The sequence below is a fragment of the Chelmon rostratus genome, chromosome 15 (genome assembly GCF_017976325.1).
Source record: "Chelmon rostratus isolate fCheRos1 chromosome 15, fCheRos1.pri, whole genome shotgun sequence".
Taxonomy (NCBI): Eukaryota; Metazoa; Chordata; class Actinopteri; order Chaetodontiformes; family Chaetodontidae; genus Chelmon; species Chelmon rostratus.
Window position 1 is genome coordinate 5148903 of NC_055672.1, and position 23956 is coordinate 5172858.

Below are 23956 nucleotides of genomic sequence, written 5' to 3' on the forward strand. Positions count from 1 at the left end.
TGGCGTGTCGTGATGCCCATAAAATTTGGGGATGACAAACAATGGCAATCCTGCATCCTTTCTATTCTCGCTGGTGTCTCAACAGCCGGATGAGAGGCAGAGCAGGGAGCTGGCCTTTACCGGAGGAAAATCACGCAGGTTGCGTTTAGAGCATCACCACCATCATCATCATCATCATCGGCAGCAGCAGCAGCAGCATCAGATGGGGAGGATAAAGTGGTCCAGGGTGAATAAGGAGGATAATTCCTCCGTGACTCACAGCCGCACTCTCACCTTTGATGAATCCACGCGTGTGTCCGCCGACGTTACAGCTGCCCGGGCGACAAGAAGCGACTCGGGCGATCCATCATCGTCTTTCAGGCGTCTCTCGCGCTTCACTCGACTTCAGCGTTGGGAACTGCGGTGGTAGCCGCACACCGAAACGTACGAGCGCCCCGCTCCGCGCGGCATCACCAGCGACCCAGCGGCAGAGGACGGCAGAGCAGAGCGCGAGCGGGCACGGAGATGCCATGCGCGACCACCTACTATACTTTACGCATGTGCGCACGCACGCTGGTTAAAGGCGCACTACTACTATTGCTGCTTTTACTCTGAATTATGATCCTCAAAATAGAGCGGAGGTTTAAAAAAAAAAAAAAAACAAGAGACACAGATTAAATTGAATTTAAAGGGATACTCCAGCGATTTACAATTGCTCTTTAATAAAGTCTTAAAAGAGACAGATTAAAAAAAAGAAAGAAAAAAATGAACACTATCAAAGCAGCTGAGGTAGATATCGTGACATTATAAGTCGAGCTCGAAAAGCACTGGAGCCTACATTTCCCACAATGCAACGAGCCAGAATCTGAATCAGGCTCTATTCTCCATTGAGATGTTTCTTTTATTGGTGTAATTAGTGTTGCTTCAGGATGATGTGACTCTGCAGGCTTGCTGTATGATACAGTCAGCAAGCGAATCAGGTTTCGTTTAAACGTGAAAATCTAGTGTCACTGAGTTAACTGAACTTCCTCTTGAACCCCTTTGTGTGAGATAAGCACCAGTAAACACAGTCAAAACACTTTTCTTTTCATTATTTATTCATAATAGTCTATAACTTTTGATAAAATACACTTTGTTTACAAGTGCTGATTACTATATTACATTCACCCGGAGTTTAAATGGAGACAAAATGACACAGACATATTAAACAAATTCACCTAGTGATAAACGTGACGTTTTAAAGTGGTGGGAACGGCCCGTGACACTCGCCCCGACAGTCAGTTCTATATGAACTGCTCCTCTGAATGCACACACAACAGGTGACTTGACAGGGGTGGACTGCAGCCTGACTCAGGTTTCAGTCGTCATTAACAAAGATTTCAGCTGCCTTTTGGGTTGATTGAATGGTTTTGTTAATTGTTTTGCAGTGCAGTCCAGTCCCCAACTCTACATGAGTGAATACAGCATCCTAAAAATCACATTCAACCAAATAAGACCTAAATATTTATGAGGGATGAAATTTGTGCAAACATAATTCAAACGCTGGTACACCAGTTTTAGTGAAATGCTAAATTTGTGGAAAACCTCTCTAGCCCTAACATCTTCCACAAGACATAACCCCCATTTAATAACAAACACATTTAAAAATGGACCTTGATTAATCCACAGATTGAAAAAATTGAGCTTTACATATCTTTTTTTTGTTTTTGTAAGGTTATGACATATTAGACAACATCTCTATGGAAAAATATAGACCAACGGATCCATTGAAAAAACCTGGGCCATACAGAATATTGATACCTGGGCAATTCGAATTATAAAAAGTCAAGTTATAATCTGTACGGTGGTCTGTCCAGCCTAAACAAAATCATAGGAAAAACGGACAGCCAATATATTATTATAGTAAATACCCTGTTGATTTTCAAAAACAATTAGCAAATAGATTTTTTTTATATTAAAATATATTAATTAAAATATATTACTTTGATTAACTAGTCAAACATTAAAAACAAGTTCTGATTATTTTGTTTCGTTAAAGGTGACTTTGGCATATTACCTTGGAAATAACTGCTATAAAACAGGCCTACGTTGCACCTCCAGGAGATTTCAAAACATCGTTGATGCGTCTTAATTTGCAATCAGCACGGACACACGAAAAAACGGCCGAGGTAACTCTTCACACTGTCCTTTTTGCATGTTTGCTTGTGGCAAAGTAAGCACTTATACTGTGTGAACATCGTCATAATGCAGCTACAACACAGTGTTCACACCACAAATGTGCTGGTTCATCAGTGCACATCACACACATACATTACTGTTCACTATATAAACATGGTGCAGGATTATTTTGTACTTACAGTCGTTCATACCACGTTTAGAGGATGGAGGTTCACTTCATGCTCCAGAAAAAGGCCGTTTTAAAGTGAAGTGTTATGCCTGCCTGTCAATCGGTGCCATATTGTACCTCCAAATCATTTTGTAAAACTGAAGCATACTATGCTGAATCATTCAAAGATAAAGCATTTAGCGTTTTAGCATAATTTACTGTTCTTCTCTTTTTTCTTTCCAGAGTAAAAATAATTATGTAATAAACAGCTGGATATGCCCAAGCAAGGTGTGCCGCACGAATAAAATAAATTTCTACATCTATGCATATACCATAAATGAGCAAATATTTACAGTGAAAAAAAAATTATCTTCATTTTCTCCCCATGTCTTGAGTGTTTTTTTTTTCTTTACTGTTTGCCACTGTTGATCTAACTGTACAGACATATGAGCATGAGAAAGCCCATTTCGTGGGAGACCGTATCTACAAACTGGCTTTTTGGGGAGAAAACGCAAATTCACACAGTAGGAAGTGACACCAGGTCTTGACCTGGAATGGAAAAGATCTCATTTTGTCAAAAGAGGCATTTTTATATAGACATGATTCTTCTTTTTCCCTCTCTTTGAATGTAAGTGCTGTACACAGTTACTACCATAAATCCAGGTGGTTTTCAAGTGCTTCGCCCTGCAACTGTTAGTCAAAAAATGATGTGACGCGCAATCCTCATGAGTTGAACAATCAATCAAAACTCCTTTAGATTCTTTTTCTAAAACTATACATGCTCTTTCTGCTTCTTAAATCTGTGTGTGTTCTGCAATAAATGTACAATTTTTATATAAAATAGTTACTGTAAGTTGCACTTCCCTGCCATGCGTGCATAAATGCCAAATAGGAGGTACTCTACAACCAATGATTATCATTAGCACCCCCCCCCTTTTTTTTTTGCCTTTAACCATAACTGATTAAGCCCGATAATAAAAAGTGTCAGTCTAAAACACAACAAGTCATCATGTTCTACAAAAATAGCAACATTCATCTTTCCCTCCTTTTTTAAAAACTACACATATATATATATTTAAAAAAATATATCACACTAATCCTAGCCGAGTGCAAACATTGCCAGATTTTACATTTGTCACACATCTGACACACTAATGATTTGATTGAAAACTGATTGACATTTCTACCAAAAAATTGCACAAAACAACTTTTCATAGATGTTGGTGAAACGAAAGCGCATCCAGTGTAAATCCTTGCCTTTCCAACAGAGGCCACATGCTGGTTGTTTTCTCTGGAGCGCCGCTAACGTGCTTAGCTCGAGCACCGATTCTGGATGATCTGCTTCTGCTTTGTGACTTGTTCAATACAAATCAGCCCACGATATCTTTTAGCTATTATTAATTTCATATCATCGTACAACTAAACATGACACACACAGTTTCGAGGGGCCGATGCAGTCATCGTGGCAAAAGGCGCCACATCCTTTGCACATGATCATCGCCTTCAGTCGGCAGTAGCATTTAGACTGGACTTCCTCCATGTTGGGGCCCTCGATGTACGACTGTTCAGGGGACGGCTCGCCCTGGTTGCTGTGTTCTAGCGAGTGACCGGCAGGTATGGTGGTGACGGTCACTGAGAAAGACATGACGCTCCCGTGGACGGCGCCGGCGTCAGCCTCTGATGAGGCCGTGGAAGAGCCGGTGCCTGCAGTGCTGCGGTTCAAAGTGTGAGGTACAGACATGCTGATAGTGCCGCCGTAGCACGATGCTGCCACGGGCTCCTGATTATCGAGCGTTCTCTGGGTTTGAAAGGCCGACGGCCGCTGGTGACTGGGGTCCACTTGGGTACGATATGGCTCGGAGTTTCCTTGATTACTATTGCAGAGATCGAGGTGCCTTCGGTGTGACTGAAAAAAAGGGCTGGTGTCTTTGGCGGTCGTGCTGGTGCTGTTGTCGGCACCGGCTGCGCTATCCTCTGATCCGGGCTCAGTCTTTACACTGGAACAATGCTCAACACTCCCCGCTTTACCAGACTTGTTTATTGAGTATCCCTGCTGCTCTGTTTTAACCCCAGAAACAGGAGAGAAAACTTTCCTGGCTGGTTCTTCTACCTTAGCCGCCTCCTCTCCTTCTGTGCTTTCCCTTTTTACACTGGACACAGACGTGTTTGGGATGGCAGACTGGTGGAGTCTCTTGCTCTCTGGTCCTCGGCCGTATGTGGACACATTGAGCAGGTAATGTCCTGTCATGGCAGGCCTGGGCGTCCTCTTACGACCAAAAAATCCTACTGAGATCCTAGATTGGTCCTGACGCTCTTCTGCGTGCACCAGCTGATGGACTTTGTACTGAGGGTGCTGAGGCCCCATACCACCATAAGGCTGGCTCTGCTGAGCCTTCCTCTGCATTACAGCCTGTAGGATCTGCTCCTGAGTCTCCTTATCAGGAAGTTCCCTGTGGTGTCTCGTGTATTCTGAGAGAACTCCTGCTCGGCCTGCTGTATTGAGCTGATGGGACATCTGCTTATCAGCCCTGTGCTCAGCAGAGTGTGATGTCTTCCCCTTACTACCAGAGGGTAAGTTTGACATCTTCACTTCCACCCTGGATAGCGGCTTTGGGAGGATCTGCTCCAATGGAACCTCTTTGCCCTCCAGAAGCTTAGTGACCAGTGGGTTGTTTGCAGGAATACAGGAGCTGGTCCTGGTTGATGATCCAGCAGGTGATGGGTTTTCCTGTCCCTTCAGAGCGTACACAGATGAAGGAGTGGGCTGCGTTGATGTGCTTGAACTCTTTTGAACACCATAGGGTCCAGTGCTGACTGCACCAGCAGAGTGACCTATGTGTTTTTCATCAGTTATACTCGAGTACAACATTTGAGAACGGTTTGGGCTTTGTTGACCAAAAAAGTCAGATGGGCGAGACGTTGGCGTCTGGCTGTTGCTGCAGTCGGAGGTTGGAAATCTGGCTGATGCCTGTGGAGATGTCGGGCTGGGGCTGGGTGATGGCTGGGTCTGCTCAACACTGCCTCCCCCTGGCCCTGGGCCTGGCACAGCTCCCTTCGATGCTGCTCGCTGCGCTCGGGCAAGCTGAGCTTTGGCTTTGATGTCAGCCAAAGTGCGAGCGCCAGTGCGGCCCGGGCTGCTAAGCGGGGCTGGGAGGGGAGTCCTGGGTGAGACTTGGCTAGGTGACAGAGGAACGGGAAGAATTCGTGACACTGGGATCTGCAAAATGAAGGACAGGTTTATTTCAAGACATGCATATATATGTTTACAAAACATCAATAACGCTAAGGCAACTTTTGTGCCTCCGCATGGCTACAAAACCCTGCTGAAAATAGCTTCTTTAGGGAATTACAGCAGAAGTTTGTTTGTTTGGGACATACTGAGCATGAGAATCAACAGAAATGCAGGAGGGGTTTGAGAAATCTCTACAGACATCTTGATCATTTTTGACACTTCTTCCGTGACTCTGGGTTATCACTGCTGTGAATCCAAGCTACTGTCCCACTGCAAAGATGCAAGCTACAAACTTGTCAGAGCCACCTTTCAAGTGGAGAGCTTTTGATATTCAAAAGATAAGACAGAACCGAGGAGGCTCTGACTTCACAAACATTTCCCTACCTTGAGCGGTGGAACCCTCTGATTTGTTGGAGTTGGTGTAGGGGGGCTGGATGTGGATGATGCTGGAGGAGACACGGAGGAGACTGAAGACACAGAGGAAACTGAGGACATGCGAGGCCTTTTCTCTGGTGTCACTTCACCCTCCAACTCACTGACAGATTTCCTTTTCAGCTGCTCTGGGGGGTCACTGGGCTCAGAGATGACCTCTTCGCTCTCCTCAGCAGGCTTAAACACAGACGCCGGCGGATCCTCTTTTAGCTCTGAACTAGACTTTGGCAGCCGGCTCTTCTTCACAGGCAACTGGGGTAGTTCAGTTTTCTCCTCCTTCACTTCCTCTTTTTGCTCCTTTTCAGGTAATGCACTTACGGCGCACCGTTCAGTCCGTCTCTCAACCTCAGGTGTCGTCACTGCAGGTGTGGGTGCAGACTGTGCCGCGGTGTTCAACTTACGATCCTCAGCGTACTGTGAGCGCCGTGTCTTCATGGGCTCCGTGGTGAAGACTGGCTCTTTCTGAGCAGGCTGTGCCTTCAGAGGCTCCTGTGTTGGCTTGGTATTTTTCACAGCAGCATCAGTCTGGCTGCTGTCCTTGGCGCCCATGGGATCCTCCGGAGCTTGAGCGGATGGTCCTGTCTGATGAGATGGGGACTGGGGCCTGGCAGACTCCTGATTCAGATCAGCCTTTGTCAGCTCTTTGGATTCCTCAACGCTGAGCCCAGAACTATACAGAGAGAGGAGAGAGGGAGGGCGAAGGACAAACATAGAAACAAATCCATAAATCAAGTGTTTCTCTCTTAAAACTGAGCGTTTAAAGGAATTGTCAGGAATACAACCAAAGCTTTTGTTTACTTTTTTTCTAGTTTCCCTACATTTGTGTTAATTTTGACATTCTCAGTTCATCTGAATTTACACCGACTTGTGTATTTTTTAAATGAATAAAACATTTTGCACCTGAGTGGTGAGAGGCCTTATACAGTATGAAACAGTATGAAAAATTCAGCTTTTTGCAAGTCACCCAGTTCCAAGATGGCAATCAATGAACCTCCAAATTAGATAAGCAGCTAACAGGTTGATTCAATTTGATTGAGCCTTATCTTGAAGCAGTGTAATGTTGCTGGATACAAAGGGGTTCAGGACAATGTGATGAATTGGGCAAATAATTCCACTGTAATTCTACTACTAATATAGTTTTATTTTTCCAAGAGGAAATTTAACCAGGTTTTCATCTACTGTGACGTGAGAGGGAGATGAGGAGACGTTTAGATCCCATTACGAAATCTCATTCAACTCTACATAACCCATGTAATAAAAACACATTACTGAAATTAGATATTCAATGTTGCAAACAAAAACTTAGGATCTGCAATTCTGTATTGTAAGTCCAATAGGTAGAGGGCTTTTAATTTGAAAGGAACTGTCTTTTGGCATTTGGAAAATCTGAATAAATATGGCTTCCAACTTCTCAAAAGCTGGATCGGATTAAGCAAATCACGAAATAACTGAAAATTTAAATCATAAAGGAGAACCTACTTTTCACCATAATAGTTTTCAAAGAAGGCCTCCTTCCAGTGCTCCACTTTCTTTTCCTTCTCAATTTCTTGCCGCATTCGTAGCTGCAACTCAGGAGTGAATTCCCCTGTAAAGGAAAACATTGCTTAAAAAAAGGTTGCATTACACTTTGTGACATAATTTTAACATAATGTGAAGTGAATGCTGTTATTATCAGTTGGAAACGGTCGCACTGACCCTCAGCCAGCCTCTCCTTCCAAGACTGTGCTGCTGATGTGAAGAACTCATTGTTTAAGGCAGAACTAGTGACCTTCAGAAGGCCGTCCAGGCAAGCCTGAGGAGAGGTGGCACAACGTTACGACTAACATCATCACAATCACCATCACTGCATCAGTACATTGGCTTACGCTCCTCATATGTGATGTACAGTTAAACATGTAGAATCAGTGAATACCCGATACTGCACAGAAGTTAAACACAGTGGCATGCAGAGATGTCTTCTACATTTTGTAAGTATTTCCAAACTATTTTGTAAGACAGTTTAAGAGATTATACCACGATTGACATGAAAGATGAGCAGTGGCATGCAATAATATTACACTCTCTACATTTACTGCTAGATAATGCAACAGAAGCATAAAAAGGATGAATAATCTTAGAGCCACCTGCCGGTCAACTTCAGGCAGAAGTTTGAGCAGCCTCTGTTGGCAGTCTAGGGGCAGGACAGAGAAGGTGTGCTTGTTGATGATTGCCCGCAGGTTGGTGTTAACCAAAATGGAGTCTGGTGTTTCTACATCTATTTTACACTTGGTGCGTTTCAGCTGCCCTGCAACACAACACAGGAAACAGATGTAAGCCAAGACAGATCCAGCAATGCAGAAATACGTTGATCTTGCAATTGGCATCTTGAGTAATTTGCTCCGACATGGCGATATATATTTTGTTTGGTTCCGCAATGTGGGAACATTTCACTTGCTCCTCAACTTCCTGGAATAATGGCGTTACCTCATTCTAGGTCCAAGCAAGCAGGCAGATGAAAGTCTGCACCCAACTGTCAGAGTATTTGAAACTTTTTTAATGGATAAGGCAGTGGTGTTCTTTATTTTCAACAAATCCCATTTAAAGACCAAAACCAACAATGCATATTTCATTTAGTGCTTTCTGACTTCCCTACCCTGCCTTTAGCAAAAAGTCCCAAGCATATTGGTTCCCCCTAAAGACATTAACCTTTAAACACACAAATATATAGTCTTATTTAAAAAAAAAACTAAATAATGTCCAAAAGGAGCTGGACACTGTAGGTTTTAGTAAATGCTATTCAAACAGGAGTAAATAGTCTATTTTTTGGGGACTATTTGGAGATGCGGATGAACACATTTTCAGTGCACCGGTGAGTATTTACAGCAGCAGGACAGTGTAGCTGAGATTGACTCTAATGAACTACACTGACTGTGTTCACTGTAATGAAAGAACATGTCATCCAGTGCAGCGGTGTGGTTTCTAACAGTTTCTGGACAACAATGGAGGTCTATGGCAAAAAGGCATAAGCATTACTAGGCTTTGTCGAGACAGACAATAATTGATAGTAGCACCAATTCGTTGTTGGCTTTGGTCTTTTCATGAGATTTGTTGACATTAAGACAAATACAGAGCAGAACCAACTCGTTCCTTAAGATCTGCAAACCACTGGATTAAATGTAAGTACATGTCTAACTTACCTGCACTAAGGCGGCCTGACCTCGGGGAAACCTTCCGTGGGACGACTGGGTGGCATAAGTCTGTTTGAACAGAGGGAAAGGAGCGGAAGGAAAAGCTCTGAGAAAATTGTAGACTAGCGATCTGTTTCAACACTGATGCTGCCAATTATATGAGTCATATTTGGATGATGACAATACAGTGCCTTTTGTTGTACTGCATCAATATTGTGTATTATCATGCAATGAACATGAGTAAAATGTCCAAACTCGACTGAATATCTGATCTGATTTCTGTAAGAGGGATCTGCATCTATTGTGCAAGCCCAGTGTGTAACAATCTATTTCATTTTATACTGTATTTGACAATATTATAACTGCCACCTACCAGTCTTTGTAGTAATGTCAGTCATATCTTTGATGGTTTTCAGAAGCAGCCTGGGACTGGAGGTGGTTGGCATTCCCCCCTGTCTGCGCTGGTTTCTCTGTTGCTGCTGCTTCAAGGCCTGAGAACGAGCAAAATAAGGAAGGAACAAATAGCTGGCAGTGTGAGGAAAAAGAGAGTGTGAATGTGTTTCCCTGCAAATGCTCCCTCAGGGCCACTTGCCTGGTTAAATAACAGCTAAATAACAGTGCAGCAATGAAACATAGGTTGCATAACACAAGAATAAATCATCTCTTTGTTGTAAATCTGTCAAGAAGTCTGATCACCTCACAGACACAACATGAACAGATTAAAGAAGCAATCCAAGACAGCCCACAGAGTGCTTTTCTTTTGTTTAAGTGGACTAGTGAAAGAAAGGAAAATCACAGAAGAAAAATACACAATAGGTCTCTCCAGCACTACAATTTTAGCCAAATCGCCATCTTCTAGTGTTGCCTACGCCCAATAAATGAATACAAATTGGTCTTACAGAGCTGAAAATTCCACACCAGCACAGATGGAGTGAATTACAATCTGTGCAATCAAGTGAAATCTAATTAAATGGAACACAAAAGGCACAAAGCAGCCAACAGGAAAATGTTGAAGGGGTGGATTATGAGGACATTAATACTGTAAAACCGGCATTTCTCCCCGACGCCTCATTATTTTTAAATAATCAGCACAAGATGTTGCACAGACAGGGAATGGAAGGATGAACATGGGCTCCTTGCGTGTTTACTGCAAACGTGTCAGCGAAAAAGTTAAGACGAATGTGGTGAAATCTGCAGAAAAGTATGAGTCAGTATTTTGACATGGATTAGAGGCGTGAAAATAATATACATTAATAACCTTAGCTGTTGAGGGACAGCTGACTCAGAATTACATCAGTGCTGCACATCAGCTCTACAATTTGTACATCAGTGCTAGAAAAAACACATGAAAACACTGCTATACTTAATAAGACAGGCGACAAATTAAAGGAAAAACTTGAACACATGAGTGGAGAAACACAATGAATGCAGACGCTTCAGTCTCAAAGACTGCTCAACTATCTCAGGTCTCCATAGGAACAAGGACTACAGGACTGCTTCAGCTACAACAGTCCGGTCAAATAGAGACGGACATTACAGTTGGGCTGCATGCATGAAGCCCTCATTACAAAGATGAATACATACTGGAGAGCTCAGTAGGCAGTGGTCTTCAGAAATGTGAAAAAATAATGATATGGTGAGATGAGTCATCCTTCACCATATTCTCAAGAAGTGGGCGAGCGCATGTGTGACGTACACATAGAGGACGGTACACGCCTGATTGCTTGACCCCTGTAGCTACGGTGTGGGGGCATTTTCCTGGCATGGTTGGAGTCAGTCGTCTCTTCAGAAGGGAAGGGACAATGCAAATCAATACAAAGTCGTTCTGAGTGATCACTGTCATCCTATGAGGAAACATTTCTATCCTGATGGGATGATTCTGGTCTCTTGTAGGACGACAATGCCGACAACGACGACATACGGCACGGAATGATTTGATAAGTCTGCAGATTACGTGTGTCATATGCTATGGCCTTCACAGTCAGCAGATCTCAACCCAATTCAGCACCCATGAGATTTTGGAGTGACATGAAAGAGAGCACTCTCCATCGCTATCATCACTACACTAAAAGAGGGAGTCTCTTTTGGAAGAATGGCGTTCCATCCCGGCAGCAAGCTTTCAGAGACTGGTCAAACACGTCACTGAGACACTCATGTTGGTCTCCCCTTTAATTTTTCACCCGTCTGTATTTGTGTGTTGCAGAGTGGGGTGGCAGGGATTTATACAACGTGGATGTATGTGAGTATGAGGGTGTGGCAGGAACTCATCTGAGACGTGTTTGCACAAATAGCGAATACGGCAATAAACAATTAAGAAAATCGAGAATACAGAACCCATCAGTACCTGTTTCAAAGCCTTCTTGCTGTGTTTCTGTGAGGGAGAGATCAGTTTACTGGTGGGGACTGAAGGCGACGAGCATCGTGGCTGCGGAGACGATGGCTGCGACTGCAGCTTGGAGGGAACTATGAAATACAAAAGCACATAACAAATGCGCCAAAGTTCACTTCCTGAGGGTGGAGTACAGACTTCATCACATCATGCTTTTGTTTTGATGAAACAGAAACCAATACAGTGCACAAAGAAGCAGATTATCTAACCTTGCTGAAATATCATATTACTAAAAAAGGGCTGAACATCTCAATAGCAAAACAACCTCACTGTTACTTGTGATAAAAACACTTTTCCTACATACCGTAACAGCTCCACTTGTTTCCTTTTTGTTGCCACTTAATTTGCATTTGACTTTGCGGTTCTCTGCATTGATTAGTTCAAAAATAAAACTACTTCGGAGTCCTCCTACTCAGATGTAAACCAAGGTTATTTGCTTGGCAGTTTCTAACTTGTGCATAATGAGGAAGTGGTCACGGGTCATCCGAGAAAATACAGTTTCCTGTTTTAACAGTCACTTAAAGTATTCAAGTGGCAGAGAGAAATAATGGGAGTCAGTAAGAGCACAGCCTGAGGAAAACAAAATAATTGGCACTTGAAGAAAATCTCATTCTCCGAAGTTGCACTGCAATCAGGCACAATCAGGTGTGCGACAAGAGAGCAAAAACTGCTATGATGTGACCGTCACGCGCAGCCTGCAGCTCCTCTGCCGACAATTAATGGAATACATCTTGGACACGGAGTGTTTGTTTAGATATAAAACCCACCTTTCGCTATCATGTCTGATGCTCAGTGTATTCCAGGAATTTTTTTGTGATGAGTTGCTGTAATTTATGTTTGTGGGGAAGCCACTTTTTCTCAGCTTGCCTCTTCTGCTGCTACTTCAGATGGTTTCCTGTGTTTCCGCAATGACTTTTAACAACGGCTGAGAAGGGGCGTTAACTCTGAGTCATAACAGAGGTAGGTAAATCTGCTCATGAACACAGTTACAGTCCTTGTTGACTATTATTCTTTACTGAGGTCTTTGCCAATGGAAAAGGGGGTGTCTTTCTCTTATATTGATTCTGACAGCGATTTTTTACTTAAATAATTCACTATAATTTATTTTATCATATCTACTAAATAATCATGCTATTATAAATGGGGTTTTTTTGGGTGAATCCTGAATGAGCGAAAAAAAGCTTTTGCAGTTGATGGTCTGTAATCCCTACATTAAGAAGTGACGTAAGGGATGCAGTGACATACGAGCAGATAATACAGGGTTTCTGCAGGTTTCAACAAATTATGCAATTTAAGATCTGTTTCATGTCCATACTGGCAATAAAAGTACAAAGTTTAGGAAGGAAAATCGGAATCCCAGAATTACTTACAAAGTAAATGGATTTATTCATATTCAACACGAACAAGACTGAACATGACCACACAGACACAATGACTTTATGTTTTTCTGACTTTCCATGTGTTTTTATGTACAAAGCTAGTGATTTGAGCATTTTTTGCACAACGTGAAGAGGGTTTGAGTTTTCTAAGAGGCTTCAACAAAGCACCAAATGTGCTGTTTGAGCCAGAGCTTGTTGAACTTGCCCTGACCATATTACAGTAACTATTTGAACGTATTACTTCAAGAAGTAGCTATTCTTTGATGAGAGGAGACATCATGTTGGTCCACACAGCACATAGTGTGTGCCGATTAAGTCTGGCCAGTCTGCACAGTTTGCATTCGTGGTTATTGGTTCTGTGTTGGTTTCTTTCTGTAGTTTTGTTACAGCGTGGTCAATAGAAAAGCTCCTCAAAAATACATCTAAAAGGAAGTTAATGCAACTTTATGAAAGCAATGTTAACTTCATAACCCTAGTAAGAAGACCTGCTAAATCATATTCAGCAAATTTAATGAGCTAAAATTCAGATTATTGGATTTTAGTAAGGACCAGCAGAAACCTGTTAGTAATGAGCCTGTATGTTGTGCACAGTACCTCTTCGCATCCACCTTCCTCTCCTCTCCTCCTGACTGATGGCACCACTGTTGTTTTCTGTGCTCTGGGAGTCTGAAAGATTGTCACTGCTCTCCTCAGAGCCCTCCTCAGACAGCTCCTTTGCCACATCTGAGATGTCTTTCTACATAAAAAATAGAACACATAAAGCATATTTCCTTTATACTGCAGATACCGAAAAAGAAGAGCCAAGCAGACATGCAAAAACATCTTCACTCACACCATACTCAACCAAAGCGTTTAAAAATTTTTGAGTGTAAACATAATTATCTTTGGTTATCATATAATGATGCTAACCAAGATTTATGTTTTCCTGAAGCAGACTGACAAATGGTTGCAATTACAGAAATTAATGATAGTGAGTGATCTTTTTCACAATAGATTTCTCAATATTATATTTTCACAGTAGTGAAAGCTGCCTCGTGTCGAACTAACCTTTAATGTGTAGACCCCCATTCTGCCTGGAACTTTGTAGAAGATCCCCTCCTCGCCACGAGAGTTTGTGTGCAGCATTGCATTCAGACATGCCAGTGGTGAGGTTCCACTAGATCATGAGAGAAAAACGCAAATTACACATTTGTTCCACAATAAGTCACACAGCTGGGAGAGAAAGAAACGCAAGAGGGGTAAATGCTGGTCTGATATCTGGGGAGAAATTGCTATCATGCATCAAGACGACATGTGGGAGTTCAGGTCATATTCACGTCAGCATAGCTGTGAGGCAATTGACTGAATGTTTTATACGGAATCAGTTGCATAAAACCGGTTCAAGACTAATCTAATCATTGTAAGGAACTGATATACTCAGATTAAACTGGTCTGACATAACTATGTCTGTTGCATAAAATCTGGTCTAGTTAAGTCAAACGTTTTCAAAACTAACTTGAGTTAATTAACAGTGCACAATAATGCCTCAGTAGTCACGCCAGATATGTATCCATAGTAACATAGTGAAGCAAAAATACATTTTCTGGTATATTATATACAGTGTCACATACAGTATATTACTTCAAGCACATTAAGCAAAACGGTTAGTAATAAAATACACTGGGATTGAGAAAAGCACAACATATGTTATTCATTTAGAAAATTACACTTGTCAGGCTAACAAATATTGCAGGCTAATATCTGCCACATAATTCATCTCATTAAATCTACACACTTACTACATTCTTTACATAATGTCAGCATTGAACTCTCAAATCTTTAAATTCTACAAACACATTGCAATCAGTGTCCATTTTGTTAGAACATCAAGTTACTGAAAAATAGAATTAAGTTTTTATGCAACAGGTGGCTAAAGGTAGCGATAGCAAGTCTAGATGAAGTATGAGCGGGAGTCACTGTGTCTTTATGCAACTGAACCTCGGACATGTTGTTGTTAATAACATGCAAAAGGCAAAACCAAAGTTGCATTGCAGTGAGTTTGTTAAGATAAGGGGTGGGGGTCTAGCTTTTTCTTACCTTCTGGATGGGAACAGTGACAATGAAACAAAAAGAAATGAAACAATTATTAATTAAGTAAAATAATCGTTACTGTGTGAACAAGAGAAAGGAAAGTACATGGTATGCTATCAATAACAGAGGAAGACAGCTGTGGTGCTCTCTCTCTCTCATGAAAACGTCTCCTATCTAAAGGGCATTTGCTGCAGCAAAGCTACGCTGTCAGGAAAGTATTTACCTTATTTCCTTAAGCCTTTCTCTTTGAATCACCTGCAAGATCTCTTTATGGCTCATAGGTGTGTTGGGGTATTTCTCCAAAACCTAGAATTAAAAAATGGAATTAAAAAAGTCATGATACCATTGTACAGTTACAGTATTCAAGTTAGAGTGGCTGTCATGAAAAATGATGTGGCCTCAAGGCTATTTCTGCTGCAGGTTGAGATTTCAAATGCTGAAGCTAGCAGCCTCAGTTCCCTTCACTGTCTGAGTACAGGATATGATGCTAAGCATAATCATGACCACAATCCTCTCACAAACATTGCAGCTTTTTTTTAGATCTTATGCTATGATGTTGGTCCACTCTCTGAAACCAAATGCACATCTACAATCATGCTGATAATAAATAACAGGTGGTTAACTACTAAAGTTTTAATTTTCCACGTTATGACATGAACAGAGAATGCAGCAAGAGCGCAAACACTTAGGTAAAACGTTAACATTAGCTAACAGCAAAACGTGTCAACAAAAACATCTAATAACATTAGACACTTTCATCTTTCCATCGTAAAAAAAATGTTATCTTGAGCACCTAATGTTATCTTCCTCCCACCTTATACATTGTTATTAATGTTGGTATATCCCCACATTGCTGCAGTATGTTGAGAATCTCAGTAAAAAATGACTTTAGGTATGTTAAAAAACTAACGTTAGCCTTATTATAATTTATTATCTATGGAGTTAGCTACTGTACTTGAGCAAACAATTTATTTTAGTTTACTCCGTGGAGCTAATGTCGTCATATCACTAGAAGTAGATGTCTATACAAGCAATAACGTTATGCTTTAGTTATGAAATTGTTGTTTGGAGTTGTGATATTTTGTAGCCATTAGCATGCTACGCTCGAGAGCTAGCTGCAATGCTAGCAACAATCATTGCTGTACTCAGGTGTCTCGCCAGACGTTGGCATGCAAAAGATAAACTTAGCGACGTAAGATTGAGCTAAGGCAACGTAGGGGGGGATTGAGTTTAATACGGACACTGCACGTTTTACTGTATTATTTGAAACTGATATCAGACAAACTTGTTGACGTGCTGAGTTGCGTTAGCAGCAGCTAGCGTGCTAACCTGGCTAGCGCGCAACACCGACGTGCTTCAAGCTACTTCACGGTTACTTTATTCGACTTCAAATCGTGACAGACATGTCACCCGTACTGTCTAGGCACAACACACGGAAAGGATCGGGGGGGATGCTTGGGCGCACACAGCTGACATTCATTTCACTGCATTTGTGCCCAATGGTGGCACACGAGCAAAGCTACGCGGCTAGTGACAGCGGTCTTCCAAATGTCTAACCGTCAACACGGGCCTTGCGCGGTGTACGCAACATTTCGTCTTCACCAGCAGGTCATGAACTCATAAACACAGTTGTACAAGTGGGAGCGTTCAAGGAAAACAACCACAACAAACGGCAAATAAAAACACCTAGAATACCGTTTTAGCGGCTTCCGCCCACGTCCTCCCCTTCTTTTTCTTCTGTCTCTCCCTCATTGTTGATGTCTTGTTGCAGAGTAGTGTTGAATTTGTGCGTTTCAGTTGAAATGTTGCTTTAGTTACCGCGTAAGATCCACTCCGTCTGCCATGTTGGACTTACTGTAAAGAGTCATGTGACTCCGAAGGAAACGTCATCTTACTGTATATAACTGTCATTTCAAAGTCTTCAAGTTTCCCCACATATATTTATATAGCTGTCAGCTGCAATTATGACCAGGATCACAGGAAGACCGCAACATAACCGCAGCTCTTGGGAAAATACAGCAAGCAGTTCAAGATCATTTCAGTGTGTTTATTATCATGTGTAAGCAAATGGACTTTGCACGATTTCACAACTATGAAAAAATAAGGCAGCTAATCAAGAGAGCGTTGCAAGCTTTCTTCACATTTTTGGCTCACAGTTGCATTAGCAAGAAATTGAAGCGACAACTCGTCAAGCATACAGGCTAAACTATGGAGGCACCCATGCGCTGGGGGCCCTCAGCTCCTCCATCACCCTCCACTATCATGGCAAAGATCAGATTCATTTTTTCAGGTTTTTATCGTTTAGAAAATATGTGATTAAAGTGTTGCTGTTCAAAATAAGTAAATTCAGTCAAATTAAAAATATGAACTGTAAGGATCCTGAAGTTACTGCACGTCAAACCTGATTTTAGAAGATTACATTTTAGCTGTGCTATTCACTGAAACTGACGTAAGCCACGAGAAACGACATGTTTTTTTTTTTTTTTTTAAGAAACAGTATATTGTTTGTCTTTCTGGTTAAGTTGACCACATGCTTACTAAAGGGATTCTTTCTCAAAGAACAGAAGAAAAAAATATTCAAATCAAGGCGTAAGATAAGATCAAGACACAATTCAGGGGCTTGTCTGAACTGGACCACCCGGTGGAAGGTAGGCAGCAGAAGATGGCCTTTGTCTCTGGGAAGGAGAGAAACTCTGATATTCTGACGTCAGAGTGGTGGATGATGAGGATGATGTGACAGATGCCGCTTGTGGTGCTTGATACCTGTAGACCATTTAAAAAAAATGTAATTAGTATTCAAGATGCAATGTTACTGTCCCAAATTAATCTGCAGGATTTAATAAGGCTAATCAAAAGCAATGGAACAGTAAGTATTTCAAAAAGCTGAGCTAAAGCTAAAGTGCTAAGACTTGTGGCATAAATATAATAAATGTCAGTGGATTTGCATGCAGAGAAAAATATTTTTTTTGGGGGGAAACTGGTCAGCTGAAATGTAAAGTACATGTGGTTTGGACTTAAAGGACATGCAAATATCTTAGATATTACTTTCTGCATTGAGATTCAGCCCACCCCTCAGTTATCTGACACCACCAGTGGCTATATGCTAATGCTTATAACTGCATTTCAGAAATTAGGATTGACCTGACATATGAGTCAGTATGATGACAAATTGCAACCCCAATTTATGGTTTCACATAACGTTACTATTGTCATTTTCAGTTGAATTAATGCTCCCAAAAAAAATCAGAACTGTCAGCATCTGTAAGCATGTGAGACGTCAGTCCCTCTCAGCCGCTCTCTCACCAGGATTTGGATTTCCTGACCCGTGACGACCCACTGGTCCTCTCTCTAACAACGGGAACGTTGACAAGAAGGTCCCGCATCAGACTGGGAGAAAAGGCTCTCTCCAGGTGAGCGCCATTGAGGTTCAAGGTGAACATGGTTGGTGGAGACATGTCTAACTCCAACAGCATTACATTCTCAGCCTGAAAGAACAGATCAACGAAAAGCTGTAGTTATGATAGCATAATTACACATGTAAACATGTAAGAAGACTTCCTGTTTCCTAAACTCATCATCTGTTATGTTCATTTTTGCTTGCTTCAACCTGTTTCACGTAAGCACCCTTTCACTGATTCAGGTCCATAATCCATTCAATTTCACTGTAAGCTTCTATTGTGAAACAATATTGATGGTTCGCTGGCGTAAGATGCAACTGTTAAAACTGTGAATGGTTTCCATGGCTACAACCATCTTCACATCTTCCTGCAAAGGAAGAGGCAGTGAGCATGGAAATAGGCTCCGAAAGACCACTGAATCATATCCCTTTCTGTGCTGTGCTTTTGGCCAACTGTCCCCGTCAATGTCCGAGCACTGACCTGGTATCTACATGGGGCCCCGGTTGCTGTGGCAACAGCCATCTGTGCATATTGGCTGATTGGCCTCTTGTATCCCACAGCTGAGAGAGGCCTCCTCTTGACCTGAGTGGGTGCACTGGGATAAAGACGTGGGAAACGAAGGATATGGATTTAGTTTAATACACTTTGACTTGGTTTAGTGGTTAAGATGCAAGCTTCTGGAACCTCAAGTGCCCCATATATGGTCATCTGATCAGCTCCCACCAGACAAATCTCTCCTGTTATCTCCCCTGTGCCATCTTCCACTAAGCTTGCCAGCTGTCTCAGTGAAGAGAAATACTTCATACTTTAAATAAAGGTGTCTGTTTCTTGGAAAGGTAGAATGCATAAATTATCTATAGCATGTCAGATCAGATTGCTTTACAGTCCATCTGTGTATGACTGAAAAAAATCTGACTTTGGTGACTCCTAGTGGGTAAGCCAGAATAGACACCCAGGCTGGCTGACGCAAACACTTAATTCCATTGTAATAATTTGAAAAATGCTCTGATCACAGTTGTGTGAAAATAAACTTTGCTGCATGATCAATCTTTCGCTTTTATTGAAGGACATCATAATTTGTTCTTAAATGCTGCAGCTTAAGCCTGCTGAATCTATTTATAGTACACTATTACTGATTTTCTACATTTCCCAGAATGCTGACTGACAGCTCATAGAGAAGGAATGTACAAGACATAAAAAGGAATATCAGAAACATTGTATTATGGTCTGGATTATTACTGATGCAGAAATCTGTATCTCTGCTGCCTCAGTGATGGATTTCACTCAGCCAGTTGATTTGTTTACTGACTGTTACCGATTTACTCCTTGTTTCAGAGGATTTTTCTCTCTCTACTGTACCATTTACAGTAGCCTATGTCAGCAATGCGAAATCAATCCACTTACCTCTCTGGAAGGACAGGCTGGAGTCTCCATTGATCCTCCTCACTGTCAAAGTGCAGCCTGTTCATGATCTTGTTCTTTTCCTCTGGAGGTATAAAGTTCTCAATCAAAAGATATCTGAAATATGAAATACAAGTTTCCGTCAGCAGGAAGCATTCCATTAAAGCGACACAAACAACTTTTTATGCCTGGAAAAATGGGGTTAATATAAAGAAAAATCATCCAATAATAGTGTCATCCCTCTGCCCATCAAACAAACTGCTTGGTCGTGTACATCCTGACTGATCCCATGACAACAAAATGCTCTCGAACGCCACTGATTTATCTCTTGATCACAACAATATTCACATATACAGCAGGTATAGTCTGAAAAGTCAGAGGCATGTGAAGTGTGTCGTTTGCTCCTTTTTAATCACAATATAAACTAAAGAAACTGCATTTCTGCAAATTCACTACAACACAGCTAGGACTGCACTGGTACACCACTTATTTATTTATAGATAGATAGAGAATGTACTTTATTGATCCATTAAGGGAAATTGCAGTGTAGCAAAAGCAATTCACATGTCACAAAACACACATAACTTACACTGAGCTGACCTGAGGTCGGTAAAAAAAACAAAAACAAATGAACACTATCTTAAAAATATATACACATGTGCATAAAAACTACTGCACTAGATAAGAAGAAGAAGAAAAAAGCTATTATAATGAAACTTAATTCTACCATATTAGCATCACTAAAAATACACATTTCAAGTTTATATCAATACATACAAATGTAATATTTTGTGGAATGTTAATAAAACATTTGTTTAACAAAAAATCCTTCTGTTTTCATTCCTTGAAGGGTCAGTGTGACTGATAATAATACTAACTATAATAACAACCTTTTACAACAGTGTCTGATAGCATCCAGTAATGAAGGATTGAAATCTGTAACCCATTTGGTAATAAAATGACACAGCTCTTTAGCAGCCTTGCCATGATAAAACAATGTGCTTCGTTAATTCTTCGTTCTAAACAGCACAACAAAAATGCCTTTTAATGCTTTCTCTGTCTTCGTGTTCATGTGTGTATGCGCACTCACTTGTACTTGAGCTCTCTGGTCAGTTCAGTCTGCGTCTGTTCAAGCTCCTGTCTGGTTGTGATGTGTTCAGCGATGACGTCTCTCATCTCTGCCTTCACCAGCTGTAGTTTGGCGTACAGCTGTGCAGAGCAGGAACACGTCAGTCACTGGTGCCACTAAAGCTGCACTTGGCATGATGTTTATATAAAACACACAATTTGAACAAAAGAAAAATCCTCTTTGCGAGTTTCTCAGAAAAGACAATTTGATTATTCCTGAACACCAGGAAGCGTTCTGTACCTGCACTCGCCAGAGTTACCTCCCGTCATGACCTCTCTCTTGTAAAAGGGTTTATCAGTTGCAAATGACATTGACTGATTCAATTATGATGAACTGCTTCTGTGGCATAGCGGGACACGTCAGCAGGTGAGTCATCTTACCCTTTTGAGCTTCTTTGTCTTAAGTTCCACCTCCTGCTGCAGGGAGGAGAACGTCTCCCTCATTTCTAAAGTCTCCTCATCCTGCAGCATCATCTGCTGCTGGATCTCTCTCTCTCGTCTTATCTGCAAACCAGACAGAACATTCAGCGCATTAAAGACACGTACAGACAGTACGACCTATCGTCGTTTTCAAAACATGTCTGAATTCAGTCGAGACAAGATTCCAAAAAAGTGCCGGGTAAAAGGTAAATAAAAACAGAATGCAAACATTTACAAATGAACTTTGTTTACCTACAACTGTGTTATAACCCATGTATTAATCTCCATTACACAGTCATGTGTTCACAAAGTGGTGAACCTCGCTCCATCCTCGCTTGTGAACGACTGAGCCTTTCCCGGATGCTCCTTCCATACCCAATCATGATACTATCACCTGTTAGCAATCAACCTGTTCACCTGTGGAACATTCCACACAGGTGTTTTTGGAGCGTTCCACAACTTTCCCAGTCTTTTGTTGCTCCTGTTTCAACTTGTTTGAAATGTGTTGCTGCATCATATTCAGAATTGTATTTACAAAAATCAATCAAGTTGATGAAGTCAGACATTAAATATATTATCTTTGCACTATTTTCTATTGAGTATATGCAAATCAAACATTATCACATTCGGTTTTATTTGTTTTTCAATAATTGTCCCACTTTTTTGGAATCAGGGTTGCAGTTTCAGCATCATTGTCTTTGCATATAAAAGCATTTAGAAAAAGAAAAATGTAATGTGTGTAAGAACCAACTCTACAGATAGATGGACACATAAGTGTGTTTATAAGGAGAGAAAAAAGCATTATTTGAATCATTATTGTTCACCTGTTCTGCAATTTCTTGCCTCTTCAGCTCCAGCATTTTTTGTTGCTCATTGGTGTGATCAATTATGGTCTTTCCTCCAACTAACAGTTTGCTCTCCATGGCCTGCGAACAAAGACGTATCATTAATTATTTATGCAAATTTCTTTTGTGTCTCATTTAGCAGACGTGTTGTATCATAACAAGGCGCGTGCTCTTCACGAGTACCTTATATTTCTCAATGATCTTCTCCAGAGCATCCTGATCCCACTGCATGTCCTCCACACTTTTTCTGTTTTCATTCAGGTGCTTTAACTTCTCGCCGCCTCCCTGGCAGGCCGGGACCCTGGGGATGTCACCTCCCTCTCTCCTGTGATGCCTCACCTCTTGTTCCTCCTCCAGAGCCTTCCACACATCCGCATCCCTCTCTCTGAGCATCTCCTCCTCCATGCCGGCCATGCTTTTGCTCAGTCTTTTGCTGCTCCTCCTCCTCCTCCGCTCCTTCGCGAGCATCCCTCGCTCCTCCAGCTGCGCCTTCAAGCGCGCGATCTCCTCCTGAAACTCCCTCAGCAGGGCATCTTTGGGGTCCTCGTTAATCCGGGGTTTGTTCTTTATGTTCTTGGCCCTGCTGGCGTACCTCAGCGTGGCCAGGGACTCGTCGAAGTTCTTGTGCGATGGCCCCACTGTTGCTATCATCACTGTCTTTGCGTTGCCACCCAGCGAGTCCTGGAGCAAGCGCGTCAGCTTGGAGTCCCTGTACGGGACGTGGGTGCTCTTCCCGTCCACCAGAGCGGAAATGACATTCCCCAGCGCGGAGAGGGACAGGTTGATCTTGGCTGCCTCCTTCAGTCGCTTCCCTTTAGCACCCGTCTTGCTCTGGCGCTCGCTGCCAGCCAGGTCGACCATGTTCAGCTTCCCGACGCGGATGTGGTCCTGGCCATCTGGCCCCTCTTCGCTGCACTCCACCGTTATGACGAAAATGGCATGAGAGCGAGAGCTGCGCTCGTTCATGTTGGTGAAGCCCACGGACCTGGACTGGTTCCCGATGCTCATCACATGCTCGATCTCTGTGGCGTTCTTCGTCACCACTGAGGACAGGTCTTTCACGTACACACCACAGTCCGGATTCTCTTTCAGATCCAGTTTCTTGTTGTTGTCTTTGCACAGCAGGTCTCTGATTTCCTCCTGGTAGATCTCCAGGTAGGATGACCTCACCAGGTATTTCTGATTCTGAGTTCTGGATATTTGCGTGAAAATGTGCTGAAATGAATTCGGTATGACCCCTCGCATGTCTGGGTCGTTTGAAACCCCCTGCATGGTGTGCGTTTTGCCCGTCCCGGTTTGGCCGTAGGCGAATATGGTCCCGTTGAAGCCCTGGAGCACGGACTCCACCAGAGGTCTCACCGCATCATCGTAGATGTCGTTTTGCTTTGAATCCCAGCCATACACGGAATCAAACGTGAACACTTTCATGGGATCATCAGGTGGTGCCTTCGGGTTCCTGATGGTGATCTGTCCCAGTTTGCCATCGATCCCCAGGATGTTTTCACACTCCGCTTTCTCCTCTCTCCTGCTGAATGGCCGGCAGCGGACCACCACCCTCACCGCCTCGCACTGTTTGCTTTTAGACATTTTTGGTCAAAGATTAATCGCTACGCGTTAAAAAGGCCATTTTGTCGGGCGGGGTCCACAGTCTTCCTTCTCCGTACAGGTGCAAAGAGCTTCTATTTCATGCAGCCGAAGACGAGACGGACACACCTCATGCGCGCGGCTGTCATCGTCCCGACGAGCGCAGCGCCTCCTCCGCCCTCAGCATCTTCCAGAAAGGAGGCGAT

At 42.3% G+C, this 23956-nt stretch overlaps 2 protein-coding genes across 5 annotated transcripts; both read right to left on the minus strand.

The window, feature by feature from the left end:
- Nucleotides 1-2628: 2628 nt before the first annotated feature.
- On the minus strand, nt 2629-16816 carry asxl2 (ASXL transcriptional regulator 2). 4 transcript variants are annotated; one of them, XM_041953442.1, is made up of 13 exons: nt 16670-16816; nt 15198-15280; nt 14981-14983; nt 13952-14060; nt 13499-13640; nt 11481-11599; nt 9510-9627; nt 9146-9205; nt 8093-8253; nt 7665-7761; nt 7449-7554; nt 5922-6639; nt 2629-5522 (listed from the first exon to the last, which is right to left on the minus strand). In XM_041953442.1, the coding sequence occupies exons 1-13, from the start codon at nt 16724-16726 to the stop codon at nt 3714-3716; spliced, it is 3582 nt and encodes a 1193-aa protein (XP_041809376.1). In that variant the 5' UTR covers nt 16727-16816; the 3' UTR covers nt 2629-3713. The 4 variants fall into 4 exon arrangements, 3 of the variants coding, with proteins under 3 accessions (XP_041809376.1, XP_041809377.1, XP_041809378.1); XM_041953443.1 differs by lacking the exon at nt 14981-14983; XR_006007434.1 differs by lacking the exons at nt 2629-5522; nt 5922-6639 and having other exon boundaries at nt 8097-8253.
- Nucleotides 16817-17586: 770 nt separating this feature from the next.
- kif3cb (kinesin family member 3Cb) lies at nt 17587-23753 on the minus strand. Its single transcript, XM_041953445.1, has 8 exons — nt 22350-23753; nt 22146-22247; nt 21283-21405; nt 20864-20982; nt 19777-19890; nt 18853-18967; nt 18278-18459; nt 17587-17737 (listed from the first exon to the last, which is right to left on the minus strand). The coding sequence occupies exons 1-8, from the start codon at nt 23751-23753 to the stop codon at nt 17587-17589; spliced, it is 2310 nt and encodes a 769-aa protein (XP_041809379.1).
- Nucleotides 23754-23956: the final 203 nt, after the last annotated feature.

Coding starts and splice junctions, on each gene's coding strand:
- asxl2 (XM_041953442.1), bottom strand. CDS start 16,726: ATGAGGGAGAGACAGAAGAAAAAGAAGGGGAGGACGTGGGCGGAAGCC. Junction 7,762..8,092: donor TGCCTGAAGTTGACCGGCAG/GTGGCTCTAAGA, acceptor ACCTCTCCTCAG/GCTTGCCTGGACGGCCTTCT. Junction 7,555..7,664: donor GAAGGAGAGGCTGGCTGAGG/GTCAGTGCGACC, acceptor TTTCCTTTACAG/GGGAATTCACTCCTGAGTTG.
- kif3cb (XM_041953445.1), bottom strand. CDS start 23,753: ATGTCTAAAAGCAAACAGTGCGAGGCGGTGAGGGTGGTGGTCCGCTGC. Junction 19,891..20,863: donor ACCAGAGAGCTCAAGTACAA/GTGAGTGCGCAT, acceptor TTCATATTTCAG/ATATCTTTTGATTGAGAACT. Junction 18,460..18,852: donor GGGCCCCATGTAGATACCAG/GTCAGTGCTCGG, acceptor CTGTTCTTTCAG/GCTGAGAATGTAATGCTGTT.